Source organism: Platalea leucorodia, assembly GCF_965183815.1.
Source record: "Platalea leucorodia genome assembly, chromosome: 2".
NCBI classification, from domain to species: domain Eukaryota; kingdom Metazoa; phylum Chordata; class Aves; order Pelecaniformes; family Threskiornithidae; genus Platalea; species Platalea leucorodia.
The window spans coordinates 66,875,969-66,892,160 of NC_138824.1; the positions used below are offsets into that span (position 1 = coordinate 66,875,969).

The window sequence follows — 16,192 nt, forward strand, 5'->3', positions numbered from 1 at the left end:
AAAAAAAAAAAAAGTATTTTGCCATAGGACAAAGCAAAGAAACAATAACTTTAAAATAAAGCACAGAAATCCTTCTGGTGGCAATCACTCCACACAGTAGGAGACTAGCATTCAGCTAAACTAGTCTTCTGGTACAGCAGGTTCTGGCTAGCGAGGCTCCATTGTCATTTGCAAGCAAGCATATTTAAGTGGTTAGGATGTCTTCATTCCATTTTGTTCTGATTTGGCTGGTCTCCTTGTGCTTATTACTCTCTGAGCACACTTAAGGGACAAACCCCTTCATTTACATGTTCAGTTACACAATAATTTTTTCATCAGGTCACGCTTTCGTGAGTTGCTGTTCGCCGAGTACTGCGTTGGAAGCATTGGCTGGTCTCAGGAGAGGTGATGCTTCGCTTGTCTCAGGAAGCAGAAGACAGAAGTCCTCACAGGCAGGAAAAGCTGGGCTAGATGGAAAACGCATTAGCATAAGTAAGATACAAATTTAAGGCACAGAAATTGTACTTGCAAAATAGATCTGTGTGAATTCTGGCATTAAGGCAACTCTGGAAACCACAAAGAAAATAATGCCATTAGCCTGGGAATGACAGTAAAAGAGGTTTAAACTAAACTGTGTTACACGGTGCTTAGGATGCACCAAGAGCACATGTAACCATTGGGGTATACCTGCACAGTACGTCTGAGGATTACTAGCAGTTTGCCACTGCCAGAAGGGGCAGTCCAGCCATTCTCCATCGGTCCTAACCTAGTCCCTCCAGCTCTGCTTGCAGCCACATAGCTTTGTCCCCTCTCTTGAACCATCTCTGTCTCAGACTAGAACTGGTGAGCCAATTCTCACCTGGCAGAAACCGCTTACCTTTTTTTTTTTTTCGGCAGGGTTATTTTTGGTCAGCACAGCAGTTTCAGTTGGCGCTTCGTTCCATCAGACGAGCACCACAGCCAGTGCTCGGACGAGGTCGAGGGCTTGCACCCGGTGTGAGGGGGGCTGGCAGAGGACTGGTTCCTCCTCGTTCAGTGGCAAGGAGCACGTACGTTGGCAGAGCTCCGTCATATTGCAGCACCTGGGAGCTAAGGTACGTTAGCTGTGCTGTATAGTTGTGTAACTCAAAGGAGTCTGTTCCCTGGCTATAAGAGTCCATCATTTTTCTGCAGGATTCATAATGCTGCATTGTCTTTTTCTCCATGTAAAGCTTCTGAGTATAGAGGGAAAAACAGTCTGTTTGGGGGCACAGGGTATGTAGCCCTTACAGTAAGAAGCCTAGGCCTTGAGTAGTTGGCAGGCGTACTCTAAACAGTGTTAAAGCTACGCCTTGCACTGAGAATTACTCAAAGTTTGTCTTTTTTCTTCCCTCCCAGTTCATGTGAATTTACAGTGTCAATGTTTCCCATCATGCCAACAAACCAGCCTCAAGTACCCAGGGTTTGTCCCTTCCACAAAAGCTCAAAAAGATAGAGAAATAATACGAACGCAGCTGAAAATCTCATTCAGATGCAACCACATCATTATGGGTTACTGCTGGCATAATGCATTTTTTCCTGCATAAGTGTTGCTCTTTTCGAGTTGGTATCGGTACGCAGCCTATTCCTTAAAACACTCTAACGCCAGTTGCAGTTACTGCCTCTTGTGCTGCTGTCCCAACTTGACAGCCACTGCTGCTAAACTGCAGTGTTACTGTGACGCTGAGGTATTTGCATGGGAAGGGACTTTCTGGAGTCTAAGCAAAGCTTGTAAAGAGAACAGCTTAAAACTGCAAATGTGTATGGGAGGTCTAGATTCTGTAGAAAAGATTAATTTGGGACTTTTAGAACAGTAAAGGAGATTTAGCCACGTATCTTTCATTAAATAGTATGAGGAAATCCCCATGTCCAGCTTGGAAAATTTTGATATAAATTATTTAATTGCAGATGACAGAGTCTTCTTGAGCATACTAGCTCCGCCTTTGACCCTTTTAAAATACGGAATTCATTAGAAAATAACAAAAGAAAACAAATACAGAAAAACTGTTACACATACAAAAGTGCTGAAGAATGGAATGCTTTCCATGGTGATTTAAAAAAAAAATCAAGTTTTTAAATTCAAACCAGCATTTAGGGGCTACAACAACATAGAAACCTTGGCAGGATAAGGAGCTCTGACTGAGGGTTATTGTTATTCTTCATATTCTGGTAAAGCAGGAGCCAGTTGTCCTAGAGTTTATCCAAATAATTTAAAGGGGAGCTTTTATATACCTTTACTTAATTCTTTTACCGTTGTCTTAAACTTTTGACTACTTCTGGTTTCTTTTTTTTTCTTTTTTTTTGTCAAAACCACAAAAATTTGGTAAGGAGGACTTGGTTAGTTCAACTTAAATTTTCACTACTTGCTTTCTGACCAGTTTCTTTTAAATCTGGTATGAGCAGAGGTTAGCTTGATGGGTTCTGAGCTTCCGTTCCCATTCTTTGACAATCTGAGCTTGGGAGAACTGGAGCTCAATACAACACTCGGAATAAAAGCTAGGGAGGTGTTAGGTTTCTGCTTAGTCATCTGTTTTTCAATCCATGTTCCTTTTCATTTTTCTTTCCCATTAATGACTGCTGAATAGTTTGCAAAGAATGCTGCAGACGACCAGTCTTCTGTGCTGCAAAGTGGAAGTGGCATTCCTCTGCCCATGGAAGCTCCCCAGTGTGAACACCAATACCTATTTGTATAGAGTGCCTAACAGGTTACACTGTCATGTGAGGTGAGGAAACAAATCTGTAGAATTCCTAGGAAAAGAGGAAAAAGGAATAGATTTGAAAAGAGACCCAGTGAGAATGATGGCAGAATTAGAAACAGAAAATTACTTTAGCTAGTACAAGATCCATTGCCCTGTTTACCCCGCCTCAAAGAACAGACTCCATATCCTCACGTGTGATCTTCCCAATACCTTTTGAGAAAACAAGTAAGAACTAAGCCTGTTTGTGACTTTTTCTTCCTAAATATTTCCCACTGTCCAAGTCAAAAGGTGCTTTCATAAAATCCCTGTTTGCTTGCCCTCGACACTGAGGTGGAACTAAACTCCCCAAGCACCGAAGTCCTCAGCCAGACGAGAATTCATTTCAAAGGCAGTGGCAGCTTAGCTTTCAGTTGGGTTAGCAGGCTGAAGGGCCTCACCCTGCACCACTGGTCGGTCCTCTGTAAGAGGCTGTGGGTGCATATATTTGGGAGTAGGATGGGGACAGAGCAGGGGGAATTGGTGTCTTTCCTGTGGAAGCCCAGGTGGGCCTGCATAGGTGTAACGTCAAACCACAGTATGGGGTCAAGAATTGTGCGTAAAGCCACCGCCAGGTGCTGGTTTGCTACTTCAGAGCTTTGCTGATGACCAGGATCCCAAAACATCAAACTTTCTTCTTGAGTATTTTAATGTTTCCAAATCAAGAAAGGTACTTTTTATCCTGGAGTAGCAGCTCTTAAGCTTTGAGGCATGGAATATTCTGTGGCAGTCCGTGGAGAGGCAGCTGGTTACTTACACAGTGGTACAGGGCCTGTACATTAATATGGCTCTTTTGAAGTTACGTCTGGCTCAATTTGCAATTATCAGAACATAGTGAAAGAAATAAAAGTCGGATTGAGTACTTTCTTGAAGTTATTCTGTAATCTGTGGACTAACAACTGGTCTGCTATGCCATAATTTGCTGCAACATGGTTTGTGGTGTGCAAATGATGGAGAACTCTGGCTCTCTATTGAGTAATTACCATAAAAATTTATGTTGGCTTAAAAGTACTTATCCTCAGAAAGTCCCTGTTCCCTCCTTTGACTACAAAAAGGTTAAAAAGAGTCACTGATATCGTCATTTAACTTCTTGATGACTGTATTAGTCCTGTAGATTCTGCTCAATCAAGATGCTAATACTGCTGCTGATAAAATCCGAGTTGGCAAATGCACGCCAGCACCAAATGTATTCCTGCACTTGACATGAAGAAAGTGTGGCTGAGGTTAATCATAAGGAAGTTCTAGTTAATCATAGCTCTGGAGTGAAGTAGAAGCAATGTACATAAATTAGTGTAATACAGAGCAATTTTCAGAAAAAAAAAACCCTAAAATTTTATTATTATCTCCCTGTGAGACTGCAATTTGTAATTTGCACTGTAATTCCATCAGCTGTCTTTTCTGCTTCTGTGCACAATCAGATGTGGCGTCACTGTGTCATTAAAGAAACAATTATTCTAACAACAGAACTAATAAATGCCTTCTGTTAGACGCAGGATTTAGCCAGCAAACACAAATAGACCTTTAATGTCACCCACTCATTCATGAATTGCCACATTGTCATTGTAAGCCACAGGGTGGAGAAAAAAAAAAAAGGGAGACAACTAGCAAATGCAAAGTTACCCTGCATGGGAGTGAAGAAACTTGCAACTCTTTAAAGATGTTAGCCAAAAACTCTAAAATTAGCAAATATTTGAATCCCACATAAATTCCATATTTAAGATTGTAGGATTGAATATTTAATGAGAATTTGGTTGAACAGATTTTTTTTTAGGCACAGTATACTTCCTACTTATTCACAGCCTTCCTGTGTTAACTTGGACATCTCACACAGCATTTGTGTGCCTCTTATTTCCTCAGGCTTATAATTCTGGGGGATATTTTACAGCAGTATTTCCCATTCTTATATGGGGATTGGAAGCAATTTAGTAAGTGTCTGTAGAGAACCTAGGGATGCTCTGTATGGGTAGGGTAACACCGCTGTTACGATGAAACACAGGAACCTGAGGGTCCTGTAATAACAATTGCCTTTTTTTTTTTTTTTCTCACATTCCCCAAATCAAAAGGAGATTACAGGGAACAGCAGGCTTAGTGAGATTGTTAACTGGTGTTAACTGGTTAAAATTACACTGCAAAATTAGACTAAATTTCAAATGTCAATTTTTTAACAGAATTTTTTTCTGGCAATTGCTTTGTAAACATTAGTGTAGGAACAGACAAAGTAGAAGATTTTCTGTAACACTTCTCATTACGGTAGCTAGGTATCAAGCCCAGGATCTAAATGCAAGTTGTCAGCTAAAGCCTTGTAGCCAGTCTTCCAGTCACACACTGATTTTCACATATATTCATTGACTAGGTTGGGCTTAAGTTCCTTCCTAGGAGTATTATATCAGTTTAGCCTGAATTTAGTTGTGTTGTTTAAACTAGGGTTTAAGAATGTAGGTTTGAAGATTTAGGCTAACAATATCCCTTTAATGCTATTTGAAATTTCATGAATGCCAAATGTTCTAGAAGATTTTTAAATGAGTTGACTGGCTCCCAGGAGAGTCACAGGGTGGTGTGAGGTAAAAGCAGGAAAACATCTAGCCAAAAGTGGTATGCCTTTTCTTTTTTGTATGTGTATACATACGTTTTAACTATTTTGCATACATGATCCCTGCCTGGCTGCCACCATTTGAGCAGGCTACAAAGATTCTAGGGACAGTGGGTGAGGAGCTACACCCTTTGTTGTATTTGGACAGCACCTGATATTATGGGATACCGACTGTGATTTAGCCATACCAACCTACAACCAGCAGTAGTAGCAATGTTATCAACAGAAGTTTTGACAGCCTGATACATTTCCTCCACTCCCAATCAATCAAATTCCACTTCCTCAGTATCACTTCCCCAGTATCACTTCCCTGTTGTTTCGTCCAACCGCAAGTCAAAAGAGCAGGCGAAACCTTCACGAGGCCGTGAAGGACCACAGAAAGCCATCCTGGCAACAGCAGCTCCGTAGCTTACAGGAATAATTCCCTTCTAAAAAGACCGCTGGGGAAAAAGCAATATTCTCTGAGTAGGTAGTTCTTCATTACCGACCCACTGAAGTAACAGGTGTTTTCTACAGAGGTCGGTGGGATTTAAACCAGGCACTGGAAAAGGACCCCTGAAGAGCACTAGTGTGGAACGAGGAACACTAAAATCATTCAGCGATTAAAAACAAGGAGCTGTTGCCCTGTACTGCTTAGTCACTGTGTGTGCTGGCATGTTTGAGACGGGTTACTTTTTTTTCCCCTTCGCTTTACATCAGCCATTCAGTTTGCAGGGTGTGTAGGGAAGCGAACTTTAAGAGTGATTAGTCATCTGTAAAGTTACAGTCTCCTATTTTTAATAGGATGTGAGGCAAAGTTTTCCAGAATTTGGATTCATCTACACGGGGATCAAAAGGGACGCATCTGCAAAGGAGGATGAGGCGGGCATTCCGGTTAGCCGGAACTCCCATTTAGGACCCATCGTAAAAGACACTAGTTTTGACATGGCTAATGGAATAATCAATGGAAATCCTGTGAACTGTGCTTAGTGTTTCTTATACAAAGCGGTCCATTATTCAGAGTGTTGCCTTTAAGGTACACAATACTGAAACAGTTGAGGAGAAAGTGTGGTCTTTTTCTACAGTCACCTACCAACTTTAAGTTTTCTCGTCTATGTTATAATTAGAATGCTATATGTGGAGACATTTAGCATCAACACAATTTTTGTTCTTCCTACTCTTGAAATTTAAAGTAAAAGAGGAAAGCTTATGTTTAGTTTTTTCATTTAATTCTTAATGAGAGATCTCTTTACCTGAGCATTACTGAAGCATCCCCATTTTCTGATCCTTATAGATCTATTAATCAATATTTGTGCAATTCAAGCTACTAAAAAATAGAAAAAAAAAAAAAGGTGGGGAGCAAGTAGCCAGAAAAGAAGGGGGTAGGTGCAGAAGGGATGAATAAAGATGCACAGCACCGCATGTCTGAGAGCTCTGCACTTTGCCAAGCACCATCAGCAAGACATTTTCATATCAGGTCTTTGCTACCTAGTGGAAAACCCATTGCTTTTTCAGCCAGGGTGGTCCAATCCAGAAGGAATCCCATTTTAATTTAGAATTATCTGAGTTTTTATCTGTTCTGAGAGGTTAAATCTTAAACTTTGCTACAATGTAAAAAATAATGACTGCTATTCTGTACAACTGGTATGTTAGAGAGAAAAAAGCACAGTCCCTCAGTGCATGCAGCAGAAGCCGCCGTTTATCGGTACTTGCCCGTTCACAAACATTACTTCAGACGAATTTACTCCAGATCAGGGAAAAGGTTTGGGTTCTCATCCTGTTTAAGCCCCACAAATGTAAACACTGGAGAAAGGCCACTACTGCATTTCTCTTGCGTACACAAGTTCGAGAATGCCCAGCACTTTACAGATGTGGGCACTGGGGAGTGATGCCGTTACTGAAGGTGCACATCTTCCAGATCAAACGCAAGTTACCTGTTTTTTGCTGGTTTGCATTTTTTTAACGAATTTAAGGAATGGTTTTGTTTTAAAATATGGAAGAGACTGGACCTTTGTGGACAAGAGCATCTGTCTTTTCAGTTGGACTCCTTTTTTTTTTTTTTTTCTTTTCAACGGTCTCTTCTGAGGATGGCTTTAGTTATCCCAGAAACAAAAATTTTGCTAAAAGGAAGTTGAGATTGCTGCAGGAACTTGAAGCAAACTTTAGAGGCTAAGAAAATTTCAGGTTAAAACCCCAAACCCTAATGCTTCCTCTCACCCTGATACCTATCAGTGACCTACTATACAGCCCTTTAAAGATACACTTCTTGGGATATAGTACTGCAAGCTATTACCCACAATGCAACTAACTCATTTTGCAGCTCCTATGCAATGAAGAAACATCCTTAACAAATGATATACCTTAAGAACAGGTACAATAATTTTGCAGCAACCCCTCTGTAGTAGTTTCCTGTCGCAGCTGTTCAGTGTTGATCCAACTGATTTCTGTCAGGGGCTAAAGATTAATAGCATACTCTAGTGAGCCATATCTGCTACACAAGATACTTGGCACCACTTAAATGTAAAAGTCTTCTAAGCACTCCAGTTTCATCCACAGTTCAGTTCCTGCCATTTATTCACATGCGAAAGCGTAATACCTGTATAAATGTCACAGGCAGATGAAATGATGTAGCATCTCTGCTTCCAAACCCATCAAGGGAAGGACTGCCAGCAACTTCAAAAGGCTTCAGATTTACCCGTGCTACAGCCCACAGCCCGCAGCTGCAGACTGCATGGGGTGGCAGCTACGACACCTGCAGTCTGTTCCAGCCAGCCCATCTGTGACAGCAGGGGAGGTTCCAAGAGGCAGGAGACAAGCGTGAGGTTGGTAGCTAACGGTCCTGTTGTCGGAGGCAGTTGAACCAGCAGGACCTCGCCGCATCTCTTAAATTATACTCCCCCAAACTGTCACAGAGTTACTTCCGTAAGAGATACCTATAGTAAGATACTATGTGATAAGTAACAAGAAAAAAGAAATAGCAAATATAGATGTCCTTATATATTCAAGTGTTATAAACATATTTTCTGATACTTTGAGGCTTTATGTTATGCAAGTGTATGTCCAGTGAACAGAGGACATCTTTATAGCCTGCACAGTCGATTTTGTCTTTCTGTATTTCAAGTAGTAACAGGGACAGCACCTCCTTAGTATGAGCTGTCCCAAGGGGTTTCTGTGCCCCAACAAATACTGTGGACATCCTTTCTCTCTTTTTTTAAAAGCAAAATCCCCACACCACCAGAAAAACCAACCACCCCACCCAGCCTCCAGAAGAGGTAATCGTAATTTATGCCCATTCTACTACCAGTTTCTCAGGCACTCTAAGGAACTGCAAAGTGAAATAACTAGAAGAGCTCAAGGGCCAGCCAGCCGAAGTGAAAGGCCCCTAGCTTCAGGGGAAAAATACTGACGAAATGCCCAGTTTCAACTAAAGTTAGGACTAGCTGTAGAGACAGCCCAAGCAACCAAATTATTCTGGTGGTTAGAAGCATTTTGGTTTCCGAAGTCTCTCTTCATGGACAGGGACTGATGCAAGGATGCATTCTGTAGGCCGTCTGCTCTAGACTGGCAGCAGTAAGCTTCAACGATTTACCTGCATCGATGCAGAGGCATGCATGCACACAGATCTGTTGACTTCCACTGTCACCTCTTGACAGTATGCTTTTTAATGAAATAACAGCACGTTAAAATAGATTAATATAACTTGCTATCTTCTTCTCATGCTTCCCAGTAATCTAGGGGAGGAGACACTTTACAGCTCTCTGTACAGAAGGGTAGTGCTCCTGAACTACAGTGGTTCATTTGGCATGACCAATCTAGCTGAATGAACACAGAATGCTTTTGCACCTTGACCCGAGTATTACCTGCTGTTAAAGTAACTCTTCCACATGCCACTAGCAGCTTAACTCCTTGTAAAAATCTCAGAAGAGGGTTTTTTTCAGGTTTTACCACAGAAGATGGCTCAGTTTTTCCAATAATGTGTGCATATTAGGACACATCAGTACTAATTTTGGCTAAACTGAAAAATGATACAAGATAAATTCTGGAACATCTGCAAAATGAGAACACAGGATGTTTCGTTTCGTGTTTCAAAATTGGAAATTTAAAATCGTATGTTCCATTCTTTTCCTGCCAAACTGGTCACAATTTTACATAAACTGAAAAGCCAGTCCCTCTCCCAAACCCTAATATTAATCTCAGATGTCTTCCTTCTCCCCACACCCAGCTGAGGACATGAAAAAATGACAGTATACACCTTTTTTTTTTTTTTCTTCAACTCCAACAGGAAAACTAAACTACTTTTTTTCTGGATGAAGTCTCCAAAGTTTAATCTAATGTCTTCAGGTCTATATGCATTCCATACAACTCAAGGCATACTAAGTCGGGACTGTAGTCCCTTACCCCTCCCTTCTAGCCAATGGAAAAATAAGTCAGCAATGCAATGAAGGGCTTTTCTCCCAGTGAGGAGCCTAAAGTTAAGTGGGACCAATCTGATGTACCAGGACCCTCCTGCAACAGCTGTAGTTGTTTGTGCTTTTGCAAACAGTACTAGCTACGCTAAGAAATGTTGGTAAGAGGACCAGCTAAAATACTTAACATCAGACATTAATTTACATTTGAGCTCTCAGCAAGTCATCTCTCTCAGTTGTGATTCTGTAGAAAGGATATATGTTTGGATACAATTTTCTAAACAACCTCTAATCAAGCCATTGCATGATCCGCAAGGCTCACGTAGACTCCTCTCCTACCGAGTCCTCTGCCTCCCCCAACAGCTCAGCTGCTTCCCGCACGCCCCCACTCTCCCCGGAGCTTCCAAGAGCAATTCCCCCTCCCTCCTCCTCTCACCCATGTCCCCACACTACTGATTTGGGGTTGCTTGCTTTGGAGCTGCATGCACGCTGATCCACCAGCACGGTAACATCCCAGCCTTTCTTCAGTCTAAGCACAAATCTGCATGCCCCTCAGAGGAGTTACCGGCAGTATGAGGTTTACTAGTTTTAACGTATATTTTGGCAAGGTAACAGCTTCAAAGACTGTTTAGATCTACCAAATCCCACAGTCTAGCTTGGTAATGAAATGAAATTTCCCTTTAGAGAAGCTGCCAGCTGTAGTTAAGACACATTACAAAAAGCCTTAATCCTAAACCTTTTTTAATTAGGTATTGACCTTTACGTAGTGACCAAAACTAGTATTAGTCTTCCCAGAGTCAGAGATATTTAGCTGCATAGAAATAAGGTCGGGACGCTATTTTAAGTTAAGCAATGCCACTCTCCCAGGCCCTTATTTAGACATACTTCTCTACAAAAAAAATTGTTGCGTCTTCATTTACTTTGACATGAGCTATTAGAGGGTAACTGCCAAAGAAAAATGTTACGGTCTTGCAAACAACTCGACTGTATTTTTTCTGTGTCTTACTCTTCAAGTGTTACACGATACCGGATATCTTCATGATAAAAAAAAAAAAAAAAAAAAAAAAAAAGACAAAATGGTACATAGTTTTAACAACCAATATGCAAGTAGCACCTAAGTGTGTAGCATACAGAAGTCAATTCAAGCATAAACAATTCATGGGCTCTTTTTATTTCAGTAAAACTAAAGCTTACAGATTCTTAACTCATAACCATTCAGAAAGACACCCATAGCAAGTTGTATTAATAAAAACTGACAGGCTTCCAGGCCTCTAAAATATTTCAAACACAAGATACAATAAAAGATATCAAATGTTTACATTAGTCTTGCTGCCTTACACACCATCATAAAAAGTGAACAAACACATTCAGTAACTTCAAACGTACCATTAAGAAGACACCAGTAAGTGCTCCAGTTTTCTGTACCATACAACTTTATTTCAAATTCACATCTTTCTAGGCAATGTATCCAAAATATTGACTCAAGAGTACCTTTACACTGTAAATATTCTGAAACAGGGCATCAAGCCTTTCCTATCTCCAAACAAAAATTAAGTTTTAGCTCATGTTATAAAAAGTAACCACGTGGAATGTGACAAGTCATAATGTGAAATCAAAGTGCTTTAGTCCCATAGCACAGACAGACACTAGTGGTTATCTAGCCATTCGTCAATACATTTCAAACACCAACAGAGATGTTTGCTGTGTTGCACCCCACCTTGCAAAGACCTTTGGACCGTTATGGCGAAATTTCATGAACTGACAGCTAAACGGTATGAGTGGACCAACAGTTTCACTTTGATACTTCAAATAATGAGTTATAAACAAGGCATCTTTTTACCATTTTTCAAGTTCCCTCAGTAATTACCAAAGTTCTACTGTATTATGCAAGATAAAGGTATGTTCCAGTTAGTCTTTTAAAATCCAAAGTGTGCTGTATTCCAAACCCCAAAGCATCAAAACCCTCAAATTATTTCCCCAGACCCCAACAGCTATCTAAGACTCGTTATTTTTGTGCAATTCTTTGCTGTTTGCATGTGAAGAGATAAACACTTCACCCAACAGTTCATATGAAAGAACTATAAACTCTCGAAGCAAGAAAGTTACTTTAATAACGTCTGGACATAGGTAGTTGCATGGAATATGTGCTCAATTCAGAAGTGGCCATGCTGAAGAAGGCTCGTGTTGCAAGTGTTCAGTCAGAAAACTTCCTTTCTACAGAAGTCTAAAAAGCTATTTATCTTCCAGAGTGAAGGAAGTTTAAGACTTGGGCATTTAATTCTATTCTCTGTTACAAAAGAATTAGTTCTCCACTATAATTTGTATGATTATCCCCCCACCTCCCCCCCCCTTCAGACACCCCATTTTTGTACAAGTTTACAGCTTAAACGGGAAGGGCTGAGGGAAAATTTCTGGTCCTGTCCCACAGACATAAATACAAAGTGCTTTGCAAGACTGATTTTATCCATCACATTTGTGGCAACCAACCCAAAATGAAGGCACGTGAAATCTATAATAATATAGCTAATGAATTATAAACTAAAACTGAACCTCTGCATAATTTCTAGTCTTTTTGCACAAAAGTAATGACCAGCACCTATGCAGAGATTCAAATTTTTTTCATGTAACTTTTCCCAAAAATAGTTAAGTGTTGCTCGCATGCCTACACAAATACTGTCATTTATTAGGTTTTGACAGAAAGTGCAGAAATTGGTAATTTATCCGCACAGGAAGCCTGAACCCAATGAATCACCAGCACTCCCTTCCCCTGTTGCTACAAGAAACGTAAGCCACCAGCAACAGCTACAGACAGCTGTTACCTTGAAAGTGCACAACGCCCAGCAGCAGTTTCCCTGTGAGGTGTTCTAGAGCTTGTGGCATGCATTTAATCAGTGTCTCAAATTCGGATTTTAACATGCCAAAGCCTATCACTTTTGGTTAGTTACCAGCCAGACATGCGCATACATTCCGAGGAAGCCAACTCGAAACATGCTTTGACAAATGTTGCATTGAAATTGGCCGTACCTTAACTTCTAAGCACAGATGAGCTTCTACCTTGAGCAGCGTTCAGGATCCAGGGTCAGCTCAATACCTCATTCTTAAGGAAAGCAGAGTCTGGATACAAAACTGCCTCCTAGATTTCACTGGAATTGCTACCTTTAAAGCAGAGAAACAAGATTCAAGGTTTCTGAAAGCTTTAGCAGACGGATAGGCTTGTCAATCAGATTAAGACTGATTAAGGTTGTTGAACAACAGTTCAAAGCCTCGGTTATCACTTATCTAGAAATACAGGTTTAAAAGAACTCACACACCATTGCCATCACTTAACTAGAATATGTCATTATACTGCTTTCACTCAGGATGATAAACAGGGATTGAGTTTCAGAGTTCTGGTTATTCACCTTGTGTGTGAATTTACCCCCCTCCTTTTTTTTTTTTTTTTTTTTCCTTTTTTTTTTTTTCCTATTTCTGCACAAAGTCAGTTGAAGGGATTGGCACACAAGTCAGTGGTGAACACAGACCTGTAGCTATTATGTTACAGGACCATATTAGAGTTTCATGAAGATTTCATGCAATGGTGTCTGTGCTCTTTTCTAAAAGAGAACGACTTTCACAGGTAGCACATACAACACAATTTTCTGATTTTAAATGCAGTGAGTTACATAAACAACATTAACAAGAATTGACCAGACTTAATAACTGGAACTGCGCTAGGTCTGGCACTTCAGAATTCACAGTGATTAAAATAAAATAGCTTTGCCTAAGACAAAACATAATATACCAAATATATAAAAAGCCTCTTTGCTTCCAAATCTTGTATTAGTATTTCAACAGCGATAAGCAAGCTCAGTAGTACCTCAGACAGCAGAGACTTCTGCACATGGTTAACTTTATTCATTGTTTGCAGTGCAATGGCTTCTTTTTTTTTATATATTCATGGTGTCAAATTAGGCAATTTTCAATGCATAAAGTCAACACAGGCTCAAGTCTTTGCTGGATTGAAGCTTGGATTCTGCCAGGAAACCGTTATCTACCGTCTCATTTTGGGTACCCAACTCCACGCTGTGCCAGGCGGTATTGCTGTTAAAAGAGAAACTTAAAGTAGACTTGCATATTACTGAGGTGTTCTTCTGACACAGCAAGTCATTTTTAAGTAGTTTATAGTACCAGTTGATAATATAAGAGTAGAGCATTTACACTTTTCTTTCCCCCACTCAACTCGCTAATCCTAGCGGATTCACTAACATGGGTTTCTGATCCCAAAGCCTGCCTTTAGAGAGAAAGGAGCACAGCTTTTAAACACCCCAGCGTTTCTCAATGCACCCGCTGCCTCTCGTTTCAGCACTGAAGGCCCAGCCGAAGCAGCCGCTCCTGGCAGCTGTAAGCCACCAGAGCCCCGCTGACCCACTGGGCTCACTGACCCCACCGAACTGAGTTAAAGCAAGATACTCAGGACCCGCCTCCCTGGAGCACACGAGTCTGGATGAGCACCCACTTGTACCTGCTTCACCTTCCGCGCTACCCCCTCAGGCACTCTGGTCCGTGCGCCCACCTCCCAGACCTCCTGCTCCCCGGCCTTATCCAAAGACATTGGACTTCGGCCTGAGCTTGAACGATGCTTTCAGGGATTTCTCCTCATGCTCTTCTTCCTCGGTGTCACCGCGAAAGGAGGGCGTGTTGTGGATGATCTGAGTCCTGAAGCGGATCTTATTAAGCCGAGGCTTCATCCGCCCGCTGCCGGAGGCTTTCCTGGTCATCTCCTTGCCCTTGCCTGGCACTGCTGCCCCTTCGGTGCCCTCAGCTTCCTCCCCAGTGCTGTGATGGTGGTGGTGGTGGTGGGAGAGCCGGTAGTTCATGAGGTTGGAGGGCAACACCTTGGAGAGCCTCCAGCGCCCGCTCCCATTGCCAGCAGCCCCTTCTTCCTCCTCCTCCTCCTCCTCCAGGGCCCCCACAAGGCTCCGCATGTCCCCCGAGGTGCCCTGGTGCAGGTACTGCGCGGCCTTGCGCCCACTGTAGTCACGGATGTCCACGTCGGCGTCGTAGGCTCCTACCAGCAGCTTCACCACTTCGGCGTGGCCGTGCATGGCGGCTATGTGCAGCGCGGTGTGCCCGCCGCTGGTGCGGGCGTTGATGTCCACGGGCAGCTGGTGCCGCTGGGCAAAGCTGACCAGCGTGGCCAGCAGCTCCTGCCGCCCGTGCTTGGCGGCCCAGTGCAGTACCGTGAAGCCGGTGATGAAGTCCCGCTTGCAGAGCAGCGCCGGCTCGCAGCTCAGCAGCCCCTCCAGGCTCTCCCACCGCCCGTCCGAGGCCGAGAGCATCCAGGCGTGCTCCAGGGGGTCCAGGGCCACGGCGCCGGTGGTGCTCCCCTCCTCCTCGGCGGAGGACGAGGCCACCGAGGCGCTGTCCGAGTCGCCGCCGCGGCCGCGGGTGCCCCCGGGGAGGGCGCCGCGCTTCAGCTGGGGCGAGCCGCCCCGCGCCGCCTCCCGCAGGCTCCTGCGGCCGCCCCCCGGCGCCACCGCCCCGGGGGCCCCCTCCGCCGCCCCCGCCTCCTCCGCCGGCGGAGGCCGCCCCGGGCCCGCCGCTACCGCAGCCTCCTCCTCGCCGCCGCCGCCGCGCCCGGGCAGCGGCCCCCGCCGGGAGCCCTTCCGCTGGCCTCCGCCCGCCGCCGGGCTGGGCCGGGGCGGCTCGCCCCGCCGCCCCGCGGGCTGAGGGCGGCTGCCGGCATCCTCGCCCGCCGGCGGCGCCTCCTCCTCAGCGCCCGCCCGCGGGGAGGGCGGCGGGCTCGGCCGCTCCGCGCTGTCCCCCACCACCGCCGCCGCCTCCTTCTCCCCGGGGGTCAGGGCGGCGGCGGGGGTCTCCGGGGCGCAGTACCGGCGGCGGAGGTGCACGTACTTGACGCCGGTGCCGGGCTCCTGGCGCACGGTGGCCACGGCGTTGACCAGCTCCTTGAAGCGGTGGCGGGCGGCGGCGCGGCGGCCGGGCTCCGGGGGGCTGAGCCACTCCCGGAAATGCTCCAGCAGCTCCGCGTTGCGCGCCCGCCCGCCCCGCGCCGCCAGGAACCGCACCACCGACTCCTGCCGCAGCTCCGCCGGTTCCGCCATCACCGCTCCTGCCCCATCGCGTCGCGCCGCCGCGCCTCCTGCTGCTGCTGCTGCTGCGGGCGCGGCGGGGCCGCTGCCGGCCGAGCCCCTCCTCCCGGCGGCGGCGGCATGCCCCGGCAATCACTGCCGCGGCCGCGCCACCCTCCGGCCGGGAGGGGCCCGGGCGGGCGGCCGCCCCGCGCCAGGAGCGCCCGCCTCGGCGGCAGCGGGGCGGCTACGGGCCCCCCCCGCTCCTCCTCCCCGCGCGGGGCCGCCGCCCCGCCCGCCCGCGGCGCCGCCTCAGCCCGGCGGCGGGGACCGCCCCGTCGCGGCTGCCGGAGGGTGCGCGCCCTCTCCCCTCGGCGGCAGCGCCGCCCGCGCCTTTCCCTCCCTCCCGCCTCCCCG

At 45.1% G+C, this 16,192-nt stretch overlaps 1 protein-coding gene across 1 annotated transcript; it reads right to left on the reverse strand.

Moving 5' to 3' along the window:
- Positions 1 to 13,881: 13,881 nt before the first annotated feature.
- On the reverse strand, positions 13,882 to 15,808 carry SOWAHC (sosondowah ankyrin repeat domain family member C; the record flags this gene model as incomplete). The annotated part of the gene is made up of 1 exon (XM_082303977.1): positions 13,882 to 15,808. One exon carries the CDS (start codon positions 15,806 to 15,808, stop codon positions 14,285 to 14,287), a length of 1,524 nt encoding a protein of 507 aa, XP_082160103.1. The 3' UTR covers positions 13,882 to 14,284.
- Positions 15,809 to 16,192: the final 384 nt, after the last annotated feature.